The following is a 24,138-nucleotide window of genomic DNA, read 5'->3' on the forward strand; positions in this document are numbered from 1 at the left end:
ATATATATGTAGTTAAACATTAAACAAAAAGGATAATATAAAAATTACTCATATACATATATATGCATATATATATATATATATATATATATATATATAATATATATATATACATGTACATATACATATACTTATTAAATATACATTATATAATAAAAGATATTAATATAAAATAATATCTTATAACTTATTGTAACTTAAAAAAGGAGAAACTCTCTAGTAATCTCCAAAATTATAAATCTTAAAGATACAGGTAGATATCTATGTTATATAATTATTCTCCCTTTTGACTCATGGTTCTTCTACAGTTCTATTTTTTTTCATATGTGGTGGTTTGATATATTCATTTGCCAGGTTAGATTTTCGTTCTTCTATTATTTTTTGAATATTTGTGGATGCTACTCCTTTGATATTGTTTTTTACAAAGCCGCTTATCTAAATCAATTACAAATTATTATCCAATGTTATTATTGTAAATTGAAGGGCTTGCTATAACAGTGGTCTAACCCAAATTTTGTAAAAACGGAGAAAACGTAGTTAGTCCACTGTTGTAGCAAGCCCTTCAATTTAGTAACATATTATAAAAATCTAATATAAAAAATATTCTTTAATAAATCATTTTTTAAGCAAAATCAGGTATAATTGGTATTCAACGCATATTGTCCTCAGAAAAAGTTTACAAAATAACGTAATAAATGATAATGCAATATAAAAATATTCCTTTCAATATATAAATTTAATTATTAGTAAAAATATGATGTCTAAGGTAATAAAATTTACCTTGTCAAGTCGTTTATGAGAGTGCACGCTATGAACAATACCTACTAATGTTTGTTCTTTAACCTTCTTTCTGTAAAAGAAATTAAAAGATTTATAATTGATAAATAGAAAACACAATCAATACATATCTATCATTATTAATCTTTTAAGATATTATTACTTAGGAGTTATTTCTTGTAAATTTTCCAACATATAATCAAGTACTTCATCGTTGTCTGAATGTTTTTGAATAATATTTGAAATAATTTCGTTTTGATGTTCCATTATTAAATCATCCGAGACACTTGTATTAACAAAATCGATCAGGATATTAGAATTTTCAGAGCAACCCAAGTACTCCAATGTATCTTCGTCGTTATCGACGTAATACATATCCTTTAATTCATTCCAAGTAGACGCATTGGCTTCCATTATACCATTACAAAACATCCATTCTTTGAAGTCTGCAGACACTCTACATACGTAATAAGAAAAAATTTGTCTGTAGCACTGTGTACCAAATAATTTAATAGCGTTTTCAAACGGGTTTGATTGCTACGAGAGCGATTAATGACGTCACATGCTCTATTTTAGATTTCTGACGAGGAGAGCATGTAATGTTAATGACGTTATTAATCGCTCTCAGAGCGATAAAATCCGTTCCGTCTGAAAACGCTATAACATTATTCTGCGCCATGTGTTAGAAATTTATACGATTACAATAAGATTACCTGTGCATTTCAGGATTTGCAAGAAATTCATTTAATTTAACAGCAGCTATTCTCTTGCATTCAGAGTGACCGAAAGCACACGCCCATTTTAAAATGTTGTATCTCTTAAGCTTTGTAATATCATCGTCTGCAGGATCTTCATCGTATCCTACGTCTTTAATAAGCTCATTCAAAATACGCAGTACGTATTCCTAGACGTATAGTAATTAAATGTTAAATATATGTATTTTTCATTATTAAATATCATATACAAAAATATTTATTGTTAGTAATAATACACGCACATAGGTACTGCTTACCTTAAGATAATAATTTTCTGGAATTCTGTACAAATCTTCCGTAAATTCTAATATATTAAACATAGAATATAATACTACAAAATCTGTTTCCCGCGACAAATAATTTACAAGATCCAGGTATATCTCTATATCAAGTTGATTTGCTATCGTAAGATGATAAGCATCATCAATGATTTGAGCTCGATTAAGCACATGTATTTTTGTGTAATTGTCAGAATTGAGATATGTCGCAATTTTTCGCCAATTCGTATCATCGTAATTAACTCGATAGTATCCTGTTAAAAAATTAATTAATATTACAAATCACATTATTAAATCTCTTCTAGATTTATCAAAAAATGTGTTTGAATATTTTTTTTCTTTTGTTCAAGTCGTATATACAAGTATATAAAATTGTCATAACAGATTTCTAATTATAAAATAAATTATCATTGAATTTTGAATACTTCTGACGAAAATTATGATACGGAAAATAATAACTTTTAATTTGAATCAAGTTATTGCTAAATATATGAGTAAAGTATATTCACCCATTTGCTGCACATTAACTATGATCCAGTCATTTGGATCGACTCCATCAATGCTGATATTTTTATCTTGTGGTCTTAGCCAATGAGTGGGTAGAGTACTGGAGAAATCGGGATTCGTTTGTGTAACATAAGACAAAGGTATCCACCACTTATCGCTATCGATGTGCTCGTCTTCGCTCTCTGATCGAAAATGTTCTTGCGTTAGTATCGTTTCACCGGTGTCGTAGTTTCGGGTCACGCGTACCACAGGGAAATGCCTTTGTTTTAACCAGGTATCCATTACTTCTTTCAATCTGTAGTCATTATGTGGAACTTCTGATTCGTCGAGGGCTATTTGCAAGGCGTTCCATAGGTCATCGGAAGTAGTCGAATTAAACTGGCTATATAACGTAGAATAAACGTGAAAGATAATCCTATACATGTAATTCCTATACATGTATATTCCTATATTATAAAGAAATACTATTACTTACTGTTTATGTAAATATCTAATGATACCGTTCCGAAACACCTTAGGGGTAATAGTATGCTGTAACATGCGCAGTATAGCGGGTGCTGCGGTAATTAACATCATAAAAGTGGTAATTAACATCATAAAGCGTGACTAATACATTAAAATAACATGTATACTATATATGAATTTGCAAACATAACTGATGAAAAAAGAATTTATTTTTGGAATTTAAAGAACGTATGCATTTCTTCATATTCTTGTTGAAGAATTTAATGTATGAATTATAAATAAAAAATGTATGTATACAAATCCGTTTTTTGTTTCTACTTTGTTAATTTACGTTCAGGAATTTGAGAATTCATTTACGTTTACTCAATTTTACCTTTGCCGTAACTGGAATAAGAGAAGAGTGATTGAATTTCTATGGGAGTGTTAACTTCGTATGTAATAGGCTTCATACGCTTCGCAACGTCAATATGTAGAGCTGCTTGTTGAACTTTGACAACAAAGAAATCCATTATTTGCCATTCCTTGAAAATCTGAAAGCATACAGAACTCTAGAAATTTTCAATAAAATTAACAAAATATTAGATTAATATAATATTATTGCTCTACCGATAGAAGAAAAGATTTTAGAAATCTATTTTAAATTTAACCAGTAATTATTTAATAATTTAATAATTTTATTGATATTATCTCTTTTAGCACAAAATGCCGCAATCGGTTCTTTTTATATTTTTATATTCAACTATAAAGTCAAATATAAAGATGCGATATTTCAATCTGTTACTTAATCTACTCGTATCAATCTATATATTTGCCACACAATGATGCTTTTTTCGAATGCACAAGAGCATACGATAAGTTCAATTTAATAACAATATTTAAATTCACCTCATTAAGAATTAATTCTTCGAAGAATGATGCAAATCCCTCGTTTAGCCACACGTGAGACCACCATAACGGACTGACCACATTCCCAAACCATTGATGTGCCATTTCATGTGCTGCTGTCACCGCTACTCTTAGTTTATGCAGTAGTCTATCTGTTTCTTCATTGTACGCAAAGTCGGGTTCGCTAAAAATGATTTTATAACTCAGTTTTTATATATAGTTCCTTTTTGTGAGTATGTGACGAGGTAATTAATGTTTATATATAATTGTTTAAATTAAATTAAAGACTTTTTATGATTTTCATAATTTGCAGTATTTATAATTAGGTATAATTTTTGTTCATTTCTTAATCTGGAATATAACTGTTATATTTTCCTCTTCATTTTATATAGGTATATATTTTTGCATTTACTTTAATATATCGTTTTAAATTCAGTTTTAAATTGGCCGAAAATGTTTAAAACTATTTAGAAAAAATTAAAGATTGAACATAAAAAAGTAAAAATTGCTTTGCAATTAAAGAAAAATCTTAAAGTTATTTTCATAATTTATAAGTATGCAATGTTGAACACTAACATGCAATAATCTAGCAATATAAAACCTCAAAGAATTTTAAATTTATGATGGCAGGAATATATATAACAAGCACAAAGTTTAATAAATTATTCTGTTAATATTTCTCTTAAATTATATGTTGCATTACTAGTAAATAATGAGTCCCCAATTTTCCATGGCACCAGCGGTGAATTCCGGAACCGCTAAATGATCCATTTTCGGAACTTTGTCGGTGCTGTTGGTGTATTCGGTCAATATGTCTCTGGCCTTTTGAGCAACCACCTGTGCGAATTTTGAATGCGGAGCCAATGCTGATCTGCACCACATGTTGAGCGTTTCATCTGCGTTAGGAATACGAACATAATCGGTCACCGCGAACGCCACGAGATAGGTAGACATGATCGGAGTCGTGTCGAAGATCGTCCACATCATGCCGTATCCGTCGTCCAATTTATCCCGTATCGGCATATTTGACACAGCTGTGTAGTTTTGATGATGTCTTATAGCGATAGCGAAAGTGGCTTTTAATGCTGGCTCGTCCCAACATGGGAAAGCTCGTCGCGCCCAGGTTGCCTCGAAATGCGTTGCGGCCAACCACCTATCACATTTCAATGTGACACGCTTTCGATAACGGATAAATTCATCGGTTAACTGTTAAAACGAGAGCGAAATGTTTGGAAAACGTGTAAATGCGGTTTATGAATCGTATTTGAACAATAATATTCCTTTCTTGCAAACTGACATGCATGGTCGTGACATGCCATGCGTCACGATCGATGCTTTCGAATGAAATTTTAGGAGAGCGAACTCACATATGATTCTTTAGAAATTTAATAATCTGATTTTATTGGAAATTATAATGGAGATTGAAATATATGTTATTTTACGCAATATGAAAACGTTTTCAAAAATTAATTCCTCGCCTACAACTAAAATTTATCTTATTTTAGGTTACAGATATTTAGAACAAGATTTTAGATAAAATATTGTATCAAAAATATATAAAAATGATATAAATCTAATAATTATAAATTTAAATAAAAAATTTAATAATACAGTTACTTTTACAAAAAAGGTTTAATTAAAGATAAAGCATTTAAAATATTGTATACATGTAATTGTAAATCTCCGAATATGAATGTCTTATATTAAGTCTTATGTGAATTAAAGGTTTTGACACATTAAGGAAATGGCGAGTGTAATGATAATGAATAGATAATTATTTTTAATAAACACTATTAATAAATGATATAACGAGAAAAATGCGTGATAATTGAAGAGTTTGAAATTGTAATATCTACTTACACTCTCTCTTTTTTCTCATTGAAATATGATGTTCTGAAGAAGCCATGCAACTCGTCGTTTAGAATACCGACGAATTGCATAGATAGATTGTAAATTCCAGGGGGTAGTTCATCATCAAAGTGAAGGGTTAAGATTTCCGTTGTATTGTCATAATTATGCGCCACAGGTGCATAGCTACCGATGTCGCTGCTGATCAATGACGTCGCTGTTTCATTTATCGTCAAATCCAGCGCGTGCAGGCTTAGGTCCCGCGTTGCACGACGGATATCGATGGTGATAAGAGTTTTACCATCAAAGATAAACTTATCCTCCTCGATATATGGTGTCAGCTCGATGTCGTAATGCACTGGCACTACGTTGTCTGGTAAACGGTAATTGACTGCCGCGCTCAAGTCATTCCCTGAATCTCCGTCAACAGGAAGAGCCGTCGCAACGGTGAATATTAGACCGACATTCACTAATATTTTCAGAAACGCCATGCCAACTGTCTTTTCAAATATCTGTATGGACGTTATTTTGTAAGAAAAGGAAAAAAAGCAGTATATTCTAATATCTTTTTTTATCCATTTCCAATTATATATTTCAAGAAATTAATTTTTTTTCTTAAGAAGAGTTTGTATAAATATTATCAATATTAAATTTTACGCAGTTGTTATTTGGATTTGTTTTTAAGTAAAAAGAAGAATACAGAAATTATCTCGGTATTATAAACAAACAGATGTATGTAAAAATTTAAAATAAATGAATAATTTTTTATTTATACATATAATTATAATTTTATTAATCTGATGGACCTTGATGCCCACAAAACTTGTTTTGTTATATGTGTATTATACGGTAGCAAGTTATGGTAAATCCTATGTATATAGAAACGCGCCTATAGATAATGTTGCGCTTATTAAGAATTTGAATATGAATTCCTGATAATTATTGAAGGCCTGGCGAAATGTCGGCGAGATAATTCTCGCGTTGTAATCAGTTTCTCATTGTTGTCAGTGTATACGACGAATATTACCTTTCTGCTCTGTATATTTACGCAAATATAATTGCGGAAATCCTGCGAAACGTTGCGGCGGCTAGATGCACGATAGTAAAGTGCTTCTACTTGTGAAGAAAATCGGCTTTAGTCTTCTTTTTATAACGTTCGGTTTGAATATCTGGTATTCGGTGTGACGATCGGATGTGTGTTCATCCATTGTTATTTCAAACGTGTCTATCGTGACATGAATAATTTACAGGATTGACCTATGTCTCATATTATGAAACGATGAGTTATATCACACATTATAATTTTTAAATATACGGAAGAATATAAATTAAAGAATAACTTGAACTTTTTTCTCATTATTGCGTGTGTTTAATGTAAAAAAAAGCTTTAACACCAAAGCTTATTTTACTATTACGACTATTTTAATGATATTTAATCCGGTAAGATTTTTATGAATATTACTAGCATTTACGTAACAACAATAATTATGCAACGTCTCGTCCGGATGGATACATAATAAATACGCTGTACATAATGCTATAATTATACGCTGTACATTGAGGATTTAGAATCTACTAATTCTTCCCTAATTATACGTACTAAAAACAATTATATTTTTTATTAAGTGTACTTTGCGAAGAATAGGTAAATTATAACAACCAGTGGCGGATCAGAGAGTGGTTTTTTTGGGGGGGGGGGACGGTATGACAAAATGTAAATATTTAATTACTATTGTCGTTAATGTTATTTTTATAATTTTTTATGATTAAAAAACAATTGAGTGAACATTACTTAGTCTTGAATAAATTAGTCTTTGATAATTTTTTTTTTCAATTCATTTAAAACCGACTTTTTCCAATATACAAAATTGTTCGGAGAGCTCTGGGAGGAGAGGCGATCGCCCCCTTCGCCCTCTCCCCTTGTATCCATCGCTACAAGGGGAGCATAACAAAAGGCATGTTTAGAGTAATAAATCGATTACATTGCAAAAAATCTCTTTATAATTTGATAATTTTATCGAAATTAATCTCTTTGTAAAAATCTCAACTCAATTGTCTTTTATATCTGCGAAGTTAGGCATTTGTTAATTTTTAAAAAACAATAATAGTTCCGGTAGCACTTTCCATAGTTCTACCATACCTGATAAATATTAAAAAGTGTTCCGCATTTTTAATACCAAAAAAATAAAAATTAAAAAATAACGTGCTATAACTTCACGGCACATCTCCCTGTACTATATCCCGTCAAATGTTACGACATCTGTCAAGTATTCCCCTTACTAATCCTAAATTAATTTTATAATTATATAACAATTTCAAGACAAAAGTGCAACAATTAATCATTTTTACACAGTTCTGAATATCCATATGGCAGCATGATATTCGATGGAAAGCTGTCCTGCTGACAATTTTCGATTCTTGTAGTTCTGACCTGTTTCGAGTTCTATGCGAATGAATAAAAAAAGTTGTTCCACCTTATATAAACATTTTTAAAACAATTTTTACTTTTGCCACCATTCGATGGAGATGTGTCGTGCTGATAATTGTTGATCATTAAAAGTTGACGAAAAAGATTAACATTTGTATCTTTTCTTTATTTTGATTATAAATAGTCATAATTTAAAAGAGCTATTGTGTAAGTGGTATAAATATAGCAATCAGTATATTTACAATCATACCATGTACACACAATTATTAACTCTATGTTGTGCGTCTTAATTATTTTTCAGCATATTAATTATACAGTGTTAAGTTTCCAGTACATAGGATGAATCTATTTAGTGTTTAATTTATATATAATTTGTTAAATATTACATCATTTAGCTATAATATAATCAGCATTACCAAAAAGGATGTGTTTGACATCTCACAAATTACAACAAACGCGCAATTATAAATTTGTTGTAACTTAAAACTAATATGAGAAATTGGAAAAGTAATGTGTAATACATCTGGCAGGGCCTTCTAATCTCATCTTTTTCCCCTTTACAAAATCAAGTGCGGTAATGTCTCAATAATTGAACATCGTTGGAAGGGTCGGGAAAGTGTTATACTTACATGTCACCGATTTCATCGAGAAAATATGATCAAGTTGAAACTTGAGCAATTAAAGATGTTACATAACGCGACGATGAATTTGACATTTCAATAGAATCGTGTGATTAACAATGAAATAATTAGAAGGAACGTTGCCACAGTAATGGAACTTGCGGAGTCTGGCTTTTCTCCTTCTTTTTGACAAACTTTACAATTATCTGCTAACCACTTTTCAACCTCGCCCTGATAGGTTTGAACCCAGACAAGTCGGACTACCCCTTCGAACAATTGAACATTTTCTGTTTTCTGCAGTAGCCCATGTACAAGTAGTGACAACTAAAATGCGAAAACGGTTGTATTAAAAACTTTTCATCAGTTATCGATATTATTAGTACGCAATATATGGTTAAGGATGACCGATTTCATTTTGGAGACGCAATATTTCACAAAATTGTGGAACATCTAATCCACTCTGAGATAAGATAAAAGCGCACGATCAAGGACGAGATAGAAATGAAATGTTTCGAAGGTTCTAATTACTAAAATTTAGTCACACAAAAGATACGTTATCACGATCTTATATTCACATATGGCGCTTAATCACGCAGCTAAAAAAAGCGTTCAAATTTTGAGACAGTTTTAAATTTAAGGATATAAATTATCTATTGTTAATTTCCGATGGGTAGACAGTAATTTAAATTACGTTGATAAAATTAAATTATACCGCATATGATACGTGCGATAAATGAAAAAAAAACGTCTTCTAATGAATGCCTAATTCTCCTTACTTAAAAATATAATAGATTAAGAAAGAAAATAATGATATATTACCTGTGTATATTGCACCAATGTTACGACTCGGTTGGAAAGATTATTAAGGAGGGCAGCGAGCATCGAGTTATCTTCTTTATCTCTGTGAAGAAATCATTACATTATCAACATTTGTGTTTATCACTATCAAAGTAAGTAATAAAAGGCAACTTACGCCTTTTGGATCTCCCCAATATTCTTGTAGATAAATTCTATGAGAATGTCGAAGGATTCGGCGTTACCCGCAAATATCGAATTCATCGCATCAAAAATATTAACTTCAACTTTGGGCTTCTTCTCAATAGTTAACTTAAGGAATTTCTGGACGATTTTTTCTTTAGGCTCCTTCTCAAGAGTTAACTCAAGGAATTTCTGGACGATTTCCTTGGACGTGGCGCAACCAAGACCGGCCAGTAGATCCGCCTTTTCATCTTTATCTCCGTTATCTTTGTACTTTTCTAGAGCCTTGTTCCACGTTTCCATGTCTGCATTTCGCAATCCGGCACAAATAATTCCCTTTCTCATGTCCGGCGAGAGGCTGGAAATAACACAGCGATTATCACAATTTGTATAGATTAGATACGTAATATCGCATGATGTTAACAAGAAACCTGCATACGCAGAGCACATTTTGTATGTGTGTATCGCGTATACGTATTCTGTTTTGCAGCAAAAATTTTATAAGTTAACAAATATTTTTAAAATAATTTCAGAATAAAACTGCGCGTTTGCATCGTCTCGTTCAACATATTCTATTAAATCGTACGAAATTCATAATAAAAGTAGAAATCTTATTTATTTAGCATCAGGTATAATGCGGTCGTAGATTCACGAAATCTACGGCAAGATTTCGGATTTACCTCGTGTCCTTCTTCTTATCTCCGTCCTCGTCAGCCTGTTTTTTCTCATCCTTCTTGTCATCCAACCAATCTGTGAGTTTCTGTTTAGCGAAGTTCGTGCAATCGTCCAGTCCATATTTACAAGCCGTGTTTAGCGCCAACACTTTGGCGAGTTTATCTACATGCGAACCTTTTTCCCATTCTTTATAGTCGACTGCCGTTGCAAAAGCCGTTATTTTATCAGCGATGTATTTCTGAAATTAAACGACGCATTAGAATAGAATTCGCAAACGTTTCCCTTTTTTTTTCTCTATTAAAACATGCATTTGCGATTACGACATCGCGTATTTCTTCCAATTCAACTTACATGATACTCTGGGTATTTCTTCGTACCCACTAATACGCTGTCCAGATAATCGAATGCTCTGACAGCGGCATACCATGGAATATAATCCTTCTCACCCGACAGATACGTCGTCATCTGCAATGCAATGTCATATTTCACGTATCCTGCACGCGCGAGATTTAACGCATCGTCGATCAGTTGGGCGCGATTAATCGCGTTTATTTTTGCATGATCTTCCGTCGTTAAGGCCGTCGCTAGACGCTGCCAATTTGTATCGTCGTAATTTACACGATAGTATCCTGTAAATAATTTTATTTGATATTTTTGTGACTTTTAATCGATGTCTACGCGACAAATTTGCTCTTACAATCATGACTATGCAAGAGGCACAAGTCACAACTATTATAACACATTAAATTAATCATATTATTTGTTTTTCATCGTTGTATACGAGACGAAATTTTATTGAAAAAGGCAAGTATGTCAAGTAATCAAGTAGATTAACAGATACATGCATCGTTAACAAATGTAATAAATATAAAGATTACAAAACGATCGACATACCTTTTTGATCCTTATTGAAAAGTATCCATAATGTATTGTTCAGTATCTGAAGTGAGGTATCATTCGTTCCTGGTATCATCCAGTGAGATTTTTTCTCTTCGGGCTTAGCTTCTGTTACATAAGTAAGGGGTATGTACCACTGAGTCTTATCCTCTTTCGCCGGTTTCACTAAGAAGAATCGTTCCTGCTTTATGTTAACTACATCAGTTGAGTTCTCTTTCCACGTGACGGTGATGACGGGATATCCAGGTTCGTTTACCCAATTTTGCATAACGTCCGCAATTTCAGTTTCATTGTTCGGCAAATATTTTTCTATTAGTGTATCATTTAATACACTTTGAATAGACTTGAAGAGATCGTTAGAGTCAACTCCTTTCTCCGCGCTAAAAATTAAGAATTTGTATAATTAAAAGGGCTTGCTGCAACAGTGGGCTACAAACCCACTTTTTATAACATTTTATAAAAACGGAGAAAATGTACTTTAAAGTTCATCACTTTAATTCTAAAATTTATTTTCTTCGTTGTTATAAAATATGGGTTTAGCTCACTGTTGCAACAATGCCTTCAATTATTTTATTATCTTCTCGTATGTAATGCTGCAGTTATATATGACTGTGACTTACATTATTCAATTCTTATGTTTATATAATATAAATGTTTAAAAACGTTTCTTTTTTTAATAAATATAAATAATTATAATAAACTCACTGGACAGTTAGATATTGTCTAAGTCCTTCCTGGAAAACTTCATCCGATAAGAATCCTTGCATCATATAAAGAACAGAAGCACCTGCATGAAAATATAAATAACATAAATTTAATAAATTAAAGTAGTGGGTTAATTATTTTTTTGTCAAAAAAAAAAAAGAAACAATTAATTTACCTTTTCTGTAGGCAATGTCGTCGAATAAGCTTCGAATTTGGGTAGAAGTTTGTACGGGGGTTTTAGGCCTTAATGGGCGAGCTTTACTACTTGCATCAACAACAAATGACGATGCTTGGAGATTTTTAACTACAAATTGTTCCATAAGACGCCAATTTTGTTTCTCATACTGCAATTTAAATTAACGTTTTTTTAGTTCAGTTGGTAGTTTCATTACAATAAGTGACATTATAGTTTATATAGTATAAGTTTTTTTTAAATATCGACGGGTTTCTGAATAATTTTAATATAGTAAAATGAATGGCATTGTAAATTGTGTTTTTACTAACTTAAATTTAGACTTGATAGTTATTTCTTAATTCAAAAATTGAAAATATTTGGCTTATTACTTACCATTTTTGGAATAACCTTATCGGTAATATAATATTGAAGAAGGTAGCAAACCCTTCATTTAGCCAGATTTCATTCCACCATTTGCAAGTAACCAAATTACCAAACCATTGATGAGAGAACTCGTGAGCTATTGTTGTCGCTATAGCTTGCTTCTTTTCCGTAGTGGATTTCTCCTTTATGTAGAAAAGTTGAGGTTCTCTGAAAAATAAACAATATATTTTTTTACATATTAATTGTCATTGTAAATTTATGATAATTATTGTAACTTATGTGACTTTTATACTAATTAAAATCAATCCTTGAAGAGATATAATGATCACATTTGTTGTGCATAAAGTTGTGTAAGGCAAAAATTTTTACACATTTTGTATAAAATTAAGTAATTTCAATAAATCGATAAAATAGATTAAATGAATAGATTGTAATAAGTAGATAGAAAATTGATAGATAGATTAGATAAATTGTAAGTTCGAAATATAGCTTTGGACTTTGAATTAATCGTATAACAAGTCAAAATGTCCGTCGAGAAATTTGAACTTTGATCGTTCTTTGATTGATCGATCTCTGTCTGATATTACCTGTACGTCACAAGACCCCAATTTTCCATAGCATCAGCCCCGAAATCTGGAATTGCAATTTGATCCATCTTGGGCGTTCTATCGTAATAATCGATGCTGGTAAATTCCTTTAGCACTTCTAATGTGTTCAATCCGTAGTCGTATGCAAATGTTTTCGCACTCTCCTCTATCGTGGGTTTCGCAAAAACGCTAAAATTATTAGCCTTGTTCTGTAGAGCTGTGAAATCCGAAACTACAAAAGCCACGAGGTAAGTAGACATTTTTGGTGTCTTCATGAAAATGTATTCTCTATCTTTCGTAACGTTTGTATAAAGCATATTCGAAATTGCAGTGTAATTATCAATTTTAGGAACTTTAATTCTAATGGTAAATTGTGCTTTTAATTCCGGTTCGTCCCAACATGGGAAGGCCTGTCTCGCGCTTACTGGTTCAAAGTGAGTCGTTGCAAGCCACCTGTAACATACAATAATTGTATTATTTCAAATTATTTTTTTCCTTATTTTGATGCATTTACAATTGTTAAAATAAAATTATTTGAATTCAAAAAAATATCCATTTTAATTTCAATTTGTCGGTAAAAGATTTGATTCAACATTGTTAAAAAAAATACTACAATATTAATTTTTTTTATCTAAAGACAAATTAATTATTCAACTTTTTGTAATAGAAAATTTACAAAGAAAAACAATTCATTAAATAGGATATTTAAAAGTTTTTTCAATTTACTTAAATTTATAATTAACGGTAACTCTCTGTTTGAATCTAAATCTATTCAATCATTTAAGTTACAATTGACAACATAAGAATTATTTTAAATAATCTTAAGCTAATAATACAAAACTTATATATATATATATATATATATTATATATAATATAAAAATTATAATTTAAATCTTAAACAGATTTAACAAGTTTCTTTTGCAAAAATTTGAGAAGAAATTTAATTGCCTTACTTTGTTTCTCCATCCTTATTCTGGTAAGAACTTCTGTAGAATCCACGTAATTCATCATTTAACGTCCCAGTATAACTCAAAGATAGTATTGCAGTATTTGGTGCAGGAATAGGTTCCATAAAAATGAGTTGTACGAAGTCTCTTCGTGTATCACGCAAAACTTGTATTGGTTGTATTGCTCGTATGTTCTCGCCACCATGTATCAGCGTAATTTTTTTATTTTCGATATCAAGTTCTTTGGAAGCATGGAATGTTATGATATTTGTAGAATTCTTAATATCGAGATTGATTTTAGACCATCCTTCGAAAGTAAAATTTTTATCTTTTTCTGTCCCGGACTCGAAAGTCGGTGTCAATAAAATTTCATATTCAGTAGGTACGACTTCTGACGGTAACCTATAGTCGTCTAATTGTTGCGTAGCTTGAGAAGTCACATGTAATATAGGTTTGCTTGCCCAGCAAGACGCTAGGACAAGCATTAATGGCAGCAAGAATCTCATTATTAACATCGTACCTGTGTAAACGAAAAAATTTTGCGTGAAAATATCGATTTAATTTATTTCCGTTACACAATACAATTAAGACACAATTGCATAATGACAAGGTGCATCTGATAAACAAATAATCTACAAAAAAAATTTAATATTTTATAATAAATATTTAATTATTGATTTTTATTAACTTTGAAATATTTCAATTAATATTTATGTAGTAAAAAAATTTTGAAATTTATAAATAATCTAACATTTATTTCTAATTTGTTTAAAGTAAGAATTTGATAATAATAAAAGAATAATACAAATTTCGAGTCAAATTATATCAAATTTTATAAATTATATGTTGAATGTTATGCGGTTACAAAAAGTATATATAATTTCTCGATAAAAACATATACTTGCATTATAAATTTTTATTTAAAAAACACTATTTGTATTTGTAATAATTAATTATTTTACAAGAGGGGTGCAATCAATGATAATTAACGACGTACCTTAAAACTAAATTAAAGATGGAGAGCCGTGCGGGTTTGATCCCTCGTCCCCGCAGAGACGAGATTTAGTGAAAGACAGCCTGGTCAAAACTTCAGGCCTTATAAGACCGTGACGATAGGATGTGTCGTTAAAAAAGAAATGTCGCTGCCACCTCTAATCTTATCGTCAGGTTCTTTCGGAGCAAGAGGTATTATACTCTTCGAGGAAAGAGAGGTAAGTGGACCATTCCGAACACGACTCGCGAAATTTCCGGGACAGTTTTTTAGCTCTGGCACCGCTGATAACGCGATAACTAAAATACAATGTTATCCGACCAATCGATGGCAGACCCAGTCAGAGATATCACCGAGATCTAATTTTTTTATCATATCTTTCAGGAGGCCGAATGATATACTGCTTAAGCAACATACTGCATTAATTTATAAAGAGTTTTTAATTCTATTATAATTTTTTACTTTTGTATTATAAATTAAATCTTGCTAAGAGCGAAGTTGTATGTTAATCTGGAAATGTCTATATAAATTCCTTATATATATATTTTTATTTTTCTTCTTGGTACTTAAATTTAATAATTATCACGTATTAAGCAAAAATATATATAAGAAAAAAACCTATAAATAATAGTAAGTTGAACTAGAGCACGTAAATTTTAAAGCCGCCTTCTACGATCGAGGCTGGATCTTGGCACCTAATAATATTTTTATATGAATTCTAAATCTATTGTTCAGCCAAAAATTAATGCGCGCCGAATTAATGTCGAACTTGCAATACAATCATAAGTCAAAGCTAATAGTGAGATTACAATTAAATTTATCTTCAATTTTTAATAATATGGATTAAACATCTCAAAATACTACGAAGAAAAGACTAATTTTATTTTCAAAAATTTTTCATATAAGATAATTTATTAAATAAATCTTTAATAGTAATATAATATATAATGTAATATAATATGCTCTTTACAGTTTTTATATAAAAATATACATTCTCTCACGAAGTAAAATTTTATGTTAACCTTTTTTTCTATTATCTACAGTATATTTACGCAGATCAAGATAAAAACTGATTGATCCATTTAGGATATCGTCTGGTAAGCACACAAGCGTCATGATATAGATACGTAAAAAACGTTTAATTTGAACGTAATTCGAAGGTTTTATTATTAATTTTTTCATGTTACGTATGCATCTTTTTAAAATTTAATAAAACACATAAATACAAATGTAAGACATAAGATGTATTAAATATATGTTACATAGGAAAAAGATAGTATCTCTTTATCTAAAGATTTAATCATAAAGTATATCATAAAGTATGTTATAAAAATCTCAAGAAAACGGATGTTTGTAATGAATGGATATCACAAACAATCAATTATCATATATAAAATAAGAACAAAAGATTTACAAAATGTTTATATAAATATTAAGTTTTATCAATTTTTATAAAGAAGAGAACAGAAGCTAGATTAATTGGTCTAAGAAATCTTGATAATTCTATTCTAAACCAATATTGTTGATGTTTCTCAATTAATATTAAAATAATAATTAATTAGTCTTTTTGTAAATATATTTTATAGACTCAATTTCTTTTATAACTGGGGCAGTGCTTGTACAGGATCGATAGAATAAATTTTTAAATGTAATATCTCTTTATTTCCTTGTACATGTATGATAAATCGATTACAGATACAATACATATTAAAATATTTTATATATATATATTAGTTACATGATGTTTTATTATAAAATATTATTACATATTATACAAATATATTACAATATATTAAATAACTAATTAAGTGACAATGCTTTTTCGATTGCAGGTAAAAATTTATTGATCCACTCTAAGGATGAAGTAGAAACGCTTACGGCTTTTCTTGCTGAATTCAACGCTGATCCTAGATCTTCGATGTTATCATCAACAAATGAGCGAAACTATAATATTACAAACATTGTGTTGTTATCTTGTTGATATAATATAATGAATTTTAATAAAATATTCTAAATATCATTAAAATATCATTAAAATAAAACAGAAGTGATATTAAGTTAAATAATACATATAAATTGTACCTTGTTTAATTGGGTTTTTGTAATGATTTTGTCGCCTATAGCAGTGAATATTTTGGTTAAGAAATCTATTCCTCTTCTGTAAAAATAGAGACAAAATGTTGCACGATTTGTTTTGTAAATACGAGAAGTAATATTGCAAACAAATAAACTATACCATTATATATCTTTTTGGTCATATTTAATTAATAAAAAATAAAACAAAAGATTTTAATCGAGTTTAATATTTTTTCACGAAAATCTGTTTTCCGATAAAACTTTTTCAACGGTGCACGTAATCAAGTATTTGCTGTTAAATGAAATAATGTAATAAACAGTACTATCTTGGCTCTCAAAAAGCAAGTTTTAATTGAGAGAATCTGTTGTGTAATAAATAAAATAATTATTGTGTAATAAATAAAATAAGATTTAAAGTATATAATAAAAATATACGAAATATAAAATAAAGAAGATAAGAACGCATGATACATACGATTTAAGAATTGTGCGTAAATTATTACGAATAAAATCAATGACGTAATTAACATTTTCGAGATTGCCGTTCAAAATGGCATTAACTATTGTCATCCTATATTGTTTGCGTAGTTCAAGTCCATACGTTATGGACGTGTTGAGATATCTGAAAGTCAACAAATTCAGTATCTGATCTTAAACGCATTTATTAATGATCCAATTCTTAGAATCCACCTGTCGATTAAACGAGGAGTTTTAGTACATCCGAGTGCACTTAGCAAGAGCTCCTGTTCTGCATGTAAGTCAGTGCGCAGAAACCTGTTCCAAACTGTATGCCAATCGTTATCATCACCTGCGCGAATGCCCACACAATACACGAAACTCTTGAAATTTCCTGGTATTGTGCTGCGTGTATACATAAAATGTACTATTATAAAAATGTGCACTGAGTTAATCGGTTATCTTTCCCTAAGATAAAGCTTAATTCACGAAAATAAGATAAAGTACTATAGAAACATGAGAGGACAGTTGATAAAAACATTCCGCCTTCGAGCCTGTGAGCCTTCGAATATTTGGATCATAGTTAAACTTCAGTTAAAAATATTAATATTGCAAATATGTACAATTGTATTGGTTTCGGAATCCGTTAATGATCGTACCTTTTCTCAGACAAAATCCACGATTTAAATAGAGTCTTTGATGTCTTTAAGCAGTGGATATTATTGACAGAGCACGCAGTAGATAGGATCGATTCGCGATGTAGTTTCGTTATTGAACTGTCCACGGGACTTTCCGTAAAGCTTAATAGACTGTATATTGGTTTAAGTAAGTCATTTGCATAGGTCTGCAAATTATATTGAAGTGTTATTAAAGAAATAAAAATTATCACCAAATTGTGTAGTTTAATAGTTTGTAGTGATAAGAAAAGTTTCTTTACCTAACAAATGATATAATTGGAATTTTAATTTGTAAGGAAACGGAAAATATACAAATGTATGTACCTATTAATTTTATGTCTCTAATATTTTATTCTCTTAAAAAATCTTAAAAGAAATATTTATAAGTTGGAAACAAGAGCATTACGTTAATTTCGTTCATAATAAAGTTATAACATAAAAAATATTGTGACATATTTTCTAAATGATTAGTTAAATTTTGAAACTAAAGTTCGTTGCTTATATAGAAAAATAAACGTTTACCTGAAAGAGTCGTTGTACTCGTGGTGAGCAGGCTAAAATATGATTGAGAAAATTAAAGTTATTTATCGCGGCGACCCACGGCTCGTATTCGGTTTCACGAGTGAGATATGTCGCGAGATCAAATGGAACGGAATAATCCACGTAACCGGCTCTAGCTAAATTAAAAGCGTCATCTAGAAGCGCAGCCCTATTTATCACATGTATTTTTTTGAAATTCTTCAACTTCAAGTGGCGGATAAGCATTTTCCAGTTATTCTTGTCATAATTGACTCTATAATATCCAACTTGCTGAACGTTGAAAATCACCCACGAGTTCGGCTCGACGGAACCGATTATCGTGCTCTTGGCCTGTGGCTTCAACCAGGCAGCCGTAGTAATTCGATCAAATGTGGAATTCGATTCTTCGGTGACGAAGGTCAACGGTATCCACCAACCCGATTTTTCGAGATCTGTTCGCGCTGCTTGACGGTTCAGATAAAATCGTTCTTGCGAGGCAAATAGAGCTTTCGAACTGCAGTTTCGTGTAATAGTCACTAAGGGATACCCTGGCTGATTTGCCCAGAATTCTACGACATCTTTTACAGATATAGCCTTGTGCAATTGCCCTGATCTATTTGATGCGATTTGCAGATGTCGATACAAGTCGAATGGAGTGGCTGCCTGATACGACCTATTAATAAAAATGAATTTTTGTGATAAAAACGATGTTAAATTAACGACAAAAAGTAAAATAATTGTTATTAGTTTGAGAAAATAAAATAATTGCATGGATCACACGACAATAATATTGTGCGTTTATGTTACAAAATTATCGGAATAGGAATTTAAAAAATGTTCCGCGCGTATAACACAGACACCTACATTTCGCGCAAATAATTTTGTAATCCTAATTGAAACGCTGTGCTGCCGATGGCATAATTGATCATACGAATTATGGATGCACCTGAAAACAATATGAGAATATTACACAATATTAGAATTTATTTCAATTATATTATGGTGTATTATATGAATCTTTCAGAAATAGATACATGTATACTATTGATCCTATAAACTAACTATAATAAAAGTAAGTGCAATTTCGCGATTTCGTGTAATTGCTATTTTAATTAAAAATCTGAAAATGTATCACAAACATGGAGAATTGAAATTATAATTAGTATGAAGTTGCCTATGTGTGATTTAAATAAGTAATCATTCGCAAGAATTAATTATCACATGGTCGGAAGATAACTCTATCTGTTTTGCGAGATCGTTACACGTATAGTGATATGATCAGCGGGTTATGCAAGAAAAAGATGACATAGCATTCATAAGTGATCGAATCAGATTTATATGTGGCAAAATTTATATATATCTTTTCATTTCGTTCTATTTAAAAATAATTATAAATTATTTTAAAATTGTTATCAAAAAGGTTTAAAATTTTTACACTTATTAGCGAAAACTATTAAGGTAAATACTATCAAGTTTACGCAATAAAAAATACGGAAATAACTAATTATGCACTCTATACCTTTTTTATAAGAGACAAAATCCAACGTAGCCATAATGCTGTCACGGCTCCCGACCTCTCGACCGTTCAATGTGCGTGTATGATTGTCGGAATCTGCGAGCAGTGTCGGCTGCAGGCAATCTACTACAAATACATTCATCATTCTCAGCTCCGGTTCCGCTAAGGACACGCCGAAGTACTGGAAATACGTGGCGAAGCCTTCCTTCAACCAAACGACGTCCCAGAATACGGGTGTCACCAGATTGCCGAACCAACTGTGAGTGTACTCGTGAGCCATCGTCGACAGTCCGTCCACCGTTTTCCTCGTCGGGGTTCCATCCTCGTGCAACACTACGGACTCCCTGTAAGTGATGAGGCCCCAGTTCTCCATCGCGTTGAAATTGAAATCCGGTATCGCGAATTGATCGACCTTCACCAGCGGGCTCTTCACCAATAACCACGTCTGCAGCGCCGAGTAGACTGCCCGACCGCGATTCAAGGCCATCGATCCGCGAAACTTCATGGAGTCTCTCGTCCACATCTTGAAGTCCTCCGAAATTCTTGATCGTTCCGGGACAAAGTTGTGCACCGTCCATCCGACCAAATATGTGGGCATTCGCGGCGTGCGGCGGAATGTGGTCACACAGTAGATATCATTTCTATAATTTTTGCGGTTACAATAGTGAGATAGTTTGCTTTTCCCGCATATCTTTTGCATATCTTTGCATATGTCCTTTTAATGTGATAAGATTCGAGAAATTATTACTAACTCTATTCGTACAGATTGCACTGGAGTATTACTCGTCGCCTTTTGATCCTTATGGTGGCCAATATGCAATTGGAATTTCGCTTTTAAATACGGCTCGTCCATACAAGGAAACGCGCGACGCGCGTACGTAGGCGAAAATTGAGTTACGCTAATGCGTCTAAAAAATATAGCCGACAGTGTAAAATAAATTAAAATAAGTGTCAAAAATTGTTCTCATTATTATAAATACACAGACTTCTGAATTATAATTACTTTACAACTTTCTATTGATAATAATTAAAGCATAGGAAATTAAGAAATGAAATTAAGAAGAATTTATGATAGTTTTATGTTTAATTAATTTTTATAAGTAACACAAAAAATATTGTATTATTAATCACGTAAATATATTTATATATTTTTATATATTTTTATAACAAACGCGAAAAATATTGTATTATTAATTACATAAATATATATTTAGACATTTGATTTTAAGAAAATCTTAATGGAGTGTCATTTCATGTTCAGCATATCTTTACATAAACTTTTCTTTCCTTTCTGATTTTATTCCGACTACTTGCGTGTAGCTCTAAAACGGCATGTATAACATATAGTTCCTTACTCTCCGAATATTACCTCAGTTTTCCGTCAACTTCGTACAGACTTGCGTAAAAGCCGAATACGTCATTTGCGATGTGTCCTTTAAAGGATACTTCTAATGTGTACTTTGCAGGATCAAGTGCGCGCTCGAGTTTAATCGTAAGCATTTGTGTTTCTTCGTCGTGGGTGTAACGCAAAATCCGAGTCAATCGACCCGATTTATCCGATAAAGATGCATTTGTCTGTATCTTTAATGCGTCCGTGTGCAATACGATGAAATCTGTTTTTTCGAGCACTTGCAGGATGATCCGTACGTGACCGTCGTAATCCGCATCGATCGGGTGTGTGTAGATCGATAGATTGTAAAATATAGGAATGATTTTTTTGGGTAGGCGATACCGCGCGGAAACGTCGGTCAAATTTTCATTTTTATTCGTGCCATCATACGCAAACGTTAGATTTAAAGCGACAGAAATAATTAGTACAGGTAAGAATAATGAAGCGTGATTAGTCATGATAATCTGTCAGAGAACAGATTTGGTCAATCGATTTTCAGAAATCAAACCTTTAATCAATTTCCTTCGCTTATACGAAGCTCATGCAGAGATATCACTTTATATGTGTATATTATAACATATACATGACAGTGAGATAGATAAAAATTGACGTATGTAATGCACGCATACACACACACATACGCGCCCGGTCGCACATTCGCGCGCGCGTGAATCTAAAGAATATCAGTCCTATTCCTGCTGATACTGTCACAACGTGATATTTTAAATAACTTATTGCGCGATTATAATCCGGAATTAAAAATCCACGAGAGATTTTATTACATAACGCAACGCCCAATAATGTTTACGCTGCGTCGTCGACTTAAGACTATGCGCTATTCGGAATTACTGCGTAGTTGTTATATATATTACTTGTCATTAGCGGTCTCTGTCTCTGTCACACACGCAAAAAAAATGACTTAGCATTATCAGCTAAATATCAGTAGCTATTTCGAACTTTGCTGTCATTGTTGAAAGTTAGCTATGAAAGATAAAACATATTTTTGTTGCAAGATACAATTTTATAAGCTAAAATAAGAAAGCGTACTTTAGTAGGAGTATAGCTAAGAAAGTGGCATACGGAAAAAATAATTTTGCCAAAAAATTTAAAAATTTTGCTGGATGTTCCTCAATAAAATCATCATTTATACATCGTCATAAACGTCATTTCATTCTAGCAATAAATATTTTTTGTTGTATCGCCTGAATTTTAACAACTAATAAATTTAACTTTAGGCAGTAACGATATTAACTGTCCCTATTTTAAAGGCACACATTAGCTGCCACGGCTATATTTCAGTTGCGTTGGCTACTCCTTTCTCTGTGTATACTTGACAGTGAGATAGATAAAAATTGACACATGTAATACACACACACACACATGCATAAGCGCCCGGTCACACATTCGCGCGCGCGTGAATCTAGAGAATATCAGTCCTATTCCTACTGTTACAACGTGATATTTTTAATAACTTATTGCGCGATTAACCCGGAATTAAGAATCCACGGAAGATCTAATTGCACAACGCAACGCCCAACAACGTTTAAGCTGCGTCGCCGACTTTAAGATTATGTGCTATTCAGAATTACTGCGTAGTTGTTATATTATTTGTCATTGACGGTCTGTGTCTCTGTCACAAGTAGATCGTCATCGACTTCGATCAGACATTTAATGAGATAATATTTGCTTCGCTCTCTGGCGCGATGGTGATAACAAAGTTTCAGTGAGAACACAATGGAATATATGCTTACGCTGTATGTGTAATATTGTTAAATATTATATTGACTTGATTTTTATATTAGCGATTTATAAAATAAAAAAAAATGCAAAAGAAAGAGAGGGAGAGAGGAAGATTTATCTATATTAAATGGTTATCTATAAATTGTATGAAATATTTGAGATATTGTCTAGATTACGAAAGTAATCTAGAGAAAATTATTTCCGTTTCTTATCAAATGGAATTCCCGATCAATCTAAAGAATCAACTGATACTCTTTTTTTTAAATTTCTGTCTTATGCGCTTTACTTCTCTAAATTAGATTTGTTACTTTGTGTGTCGATTTATTGATGGGTGTTACTCGCATCATTCCTTGTTCGGTTGAGATGGTGGCTGCTGGTTGGCGACAGTGTTGAGGTTTTAGGCACAACTTGCTGAGATTTGCATATAATTGCCGTAGGCTACATGTCTTGCCTTTAGGCTGCGTTGAGGTTTGCCTACGTTCTATACACCTTGGAATTCTAAGCGAAACCTTAAGTTCGGCCTCTAATTATGACTCGCTTTAGTTATAACTTACTTACAAGTAACATTTAAAAAAGAAAAGTAAAATATTCTGCAGCCCTTGTGATAAAACTAAATAATTAGGATAAAAGTCAATATTAGTTTTTTGATTACGAGAGACAACGCAGAGATTTCTCGCAAATGTTTAAGATTGTTTTGAAACAATATTGTTTTATTCTAATAATAAAATAAATTCTGTAGATAAATATATAGAGACTAGATATAAGTACAAATATGTGTATATGATAACCGCCGTGTTATAATTTAAATCTTTTATTAATCTTAAATTTATTTTGTAAGATATCGCGTAGAAAGGAAAGAG

At 31.5% G+C, this 24,138-nt stretch overlaps 2 protein-coding genes across 2 annotated transcripts; both read right to left on the reverse strand.

The window, feature by feature from the left end:
• Positions 1-175: 175 nt before the first annotated feature.
• Positions 176-15,157, reverse strand: LOC105461502. The gene is given in 25 exon segments (XM_011708000.1): positions 176-435; positions 781-850; positions 941-1,234; positions 1,491-1,681; positions 1,790-2,064; positions 2,320-2,699; positions 2,793-2,874; positions 3,156-3,312; positions 3,668-3,851; positions 4,371-4,820; positions 5,528-6,027; positions 6,543-6,650; positions 8,666-8,887; positions 9,383-9,464; positions 9,537-9,899; positions 10,222-10,454; positions 10,568-10,845; positions 11,111-11,493; positions 11,819-11,900; positions 11,994-12,162; positions 12,387-12,421; positions 12,424-12,584; positions 12,965-13,417; positions 13,920-14,433; positions 14,911-15,157. Coding segments are annotated over 24 exon segments (5,805 nt in total). The 5' UTR covers positions 14,429-14,433; positions 14,911-15,157; the 3' UTR covers positions 176-291.
• Positions 15,158-16,690: 1,533 nt separating this feature from the next.
• On the reverse strand, positions 16,691-23,306 carry LOC105461497 (aminopeptidase N-like). Its single transcript, XM_011707993.1, has 10 exons — positions 21,518-23,306; positions 20,901-21,056; positions 20,152-20,789; positions 19,497-19,578; positions 18,636-19,305; positions 18,096-18,280; positions 17,671-17,841; positions 17,456-17,602; positions 16,987-17,062; positions 16,691-16,848 (listed from the first exon to the last, which is right to left on the reverse strand). Exons 1-10 carry the CDS (start codon positions 21,994-21,996, stop codon positions 16,705-16,707), a joined length of 2,748 nt encoding a protein of 915 aa, XP_011706295.1. The 5' UTR covers positions 21,997-23,306; the 3' UTR covers positions 16,691-16,704.
• Positions 23,307-24,138: the final 832 nt, after the last annotated feature.

The sequence above is a fragment of the Wasmannia auropunctata genome, unplaced genomic scaffold, assembly GCF_000956235.1.
Source record: "Wasmannia auropunctata unplaced genomic scaffold, wasmannia.A_1.0 LD286321.1, whole genome shotgun sequence".
NCBI lineage: Eukaryota > Metazoa > Arthropoda > Insecta > Hymenoptera > Formicidae > Wasmannia > Wasmannia auropunctata.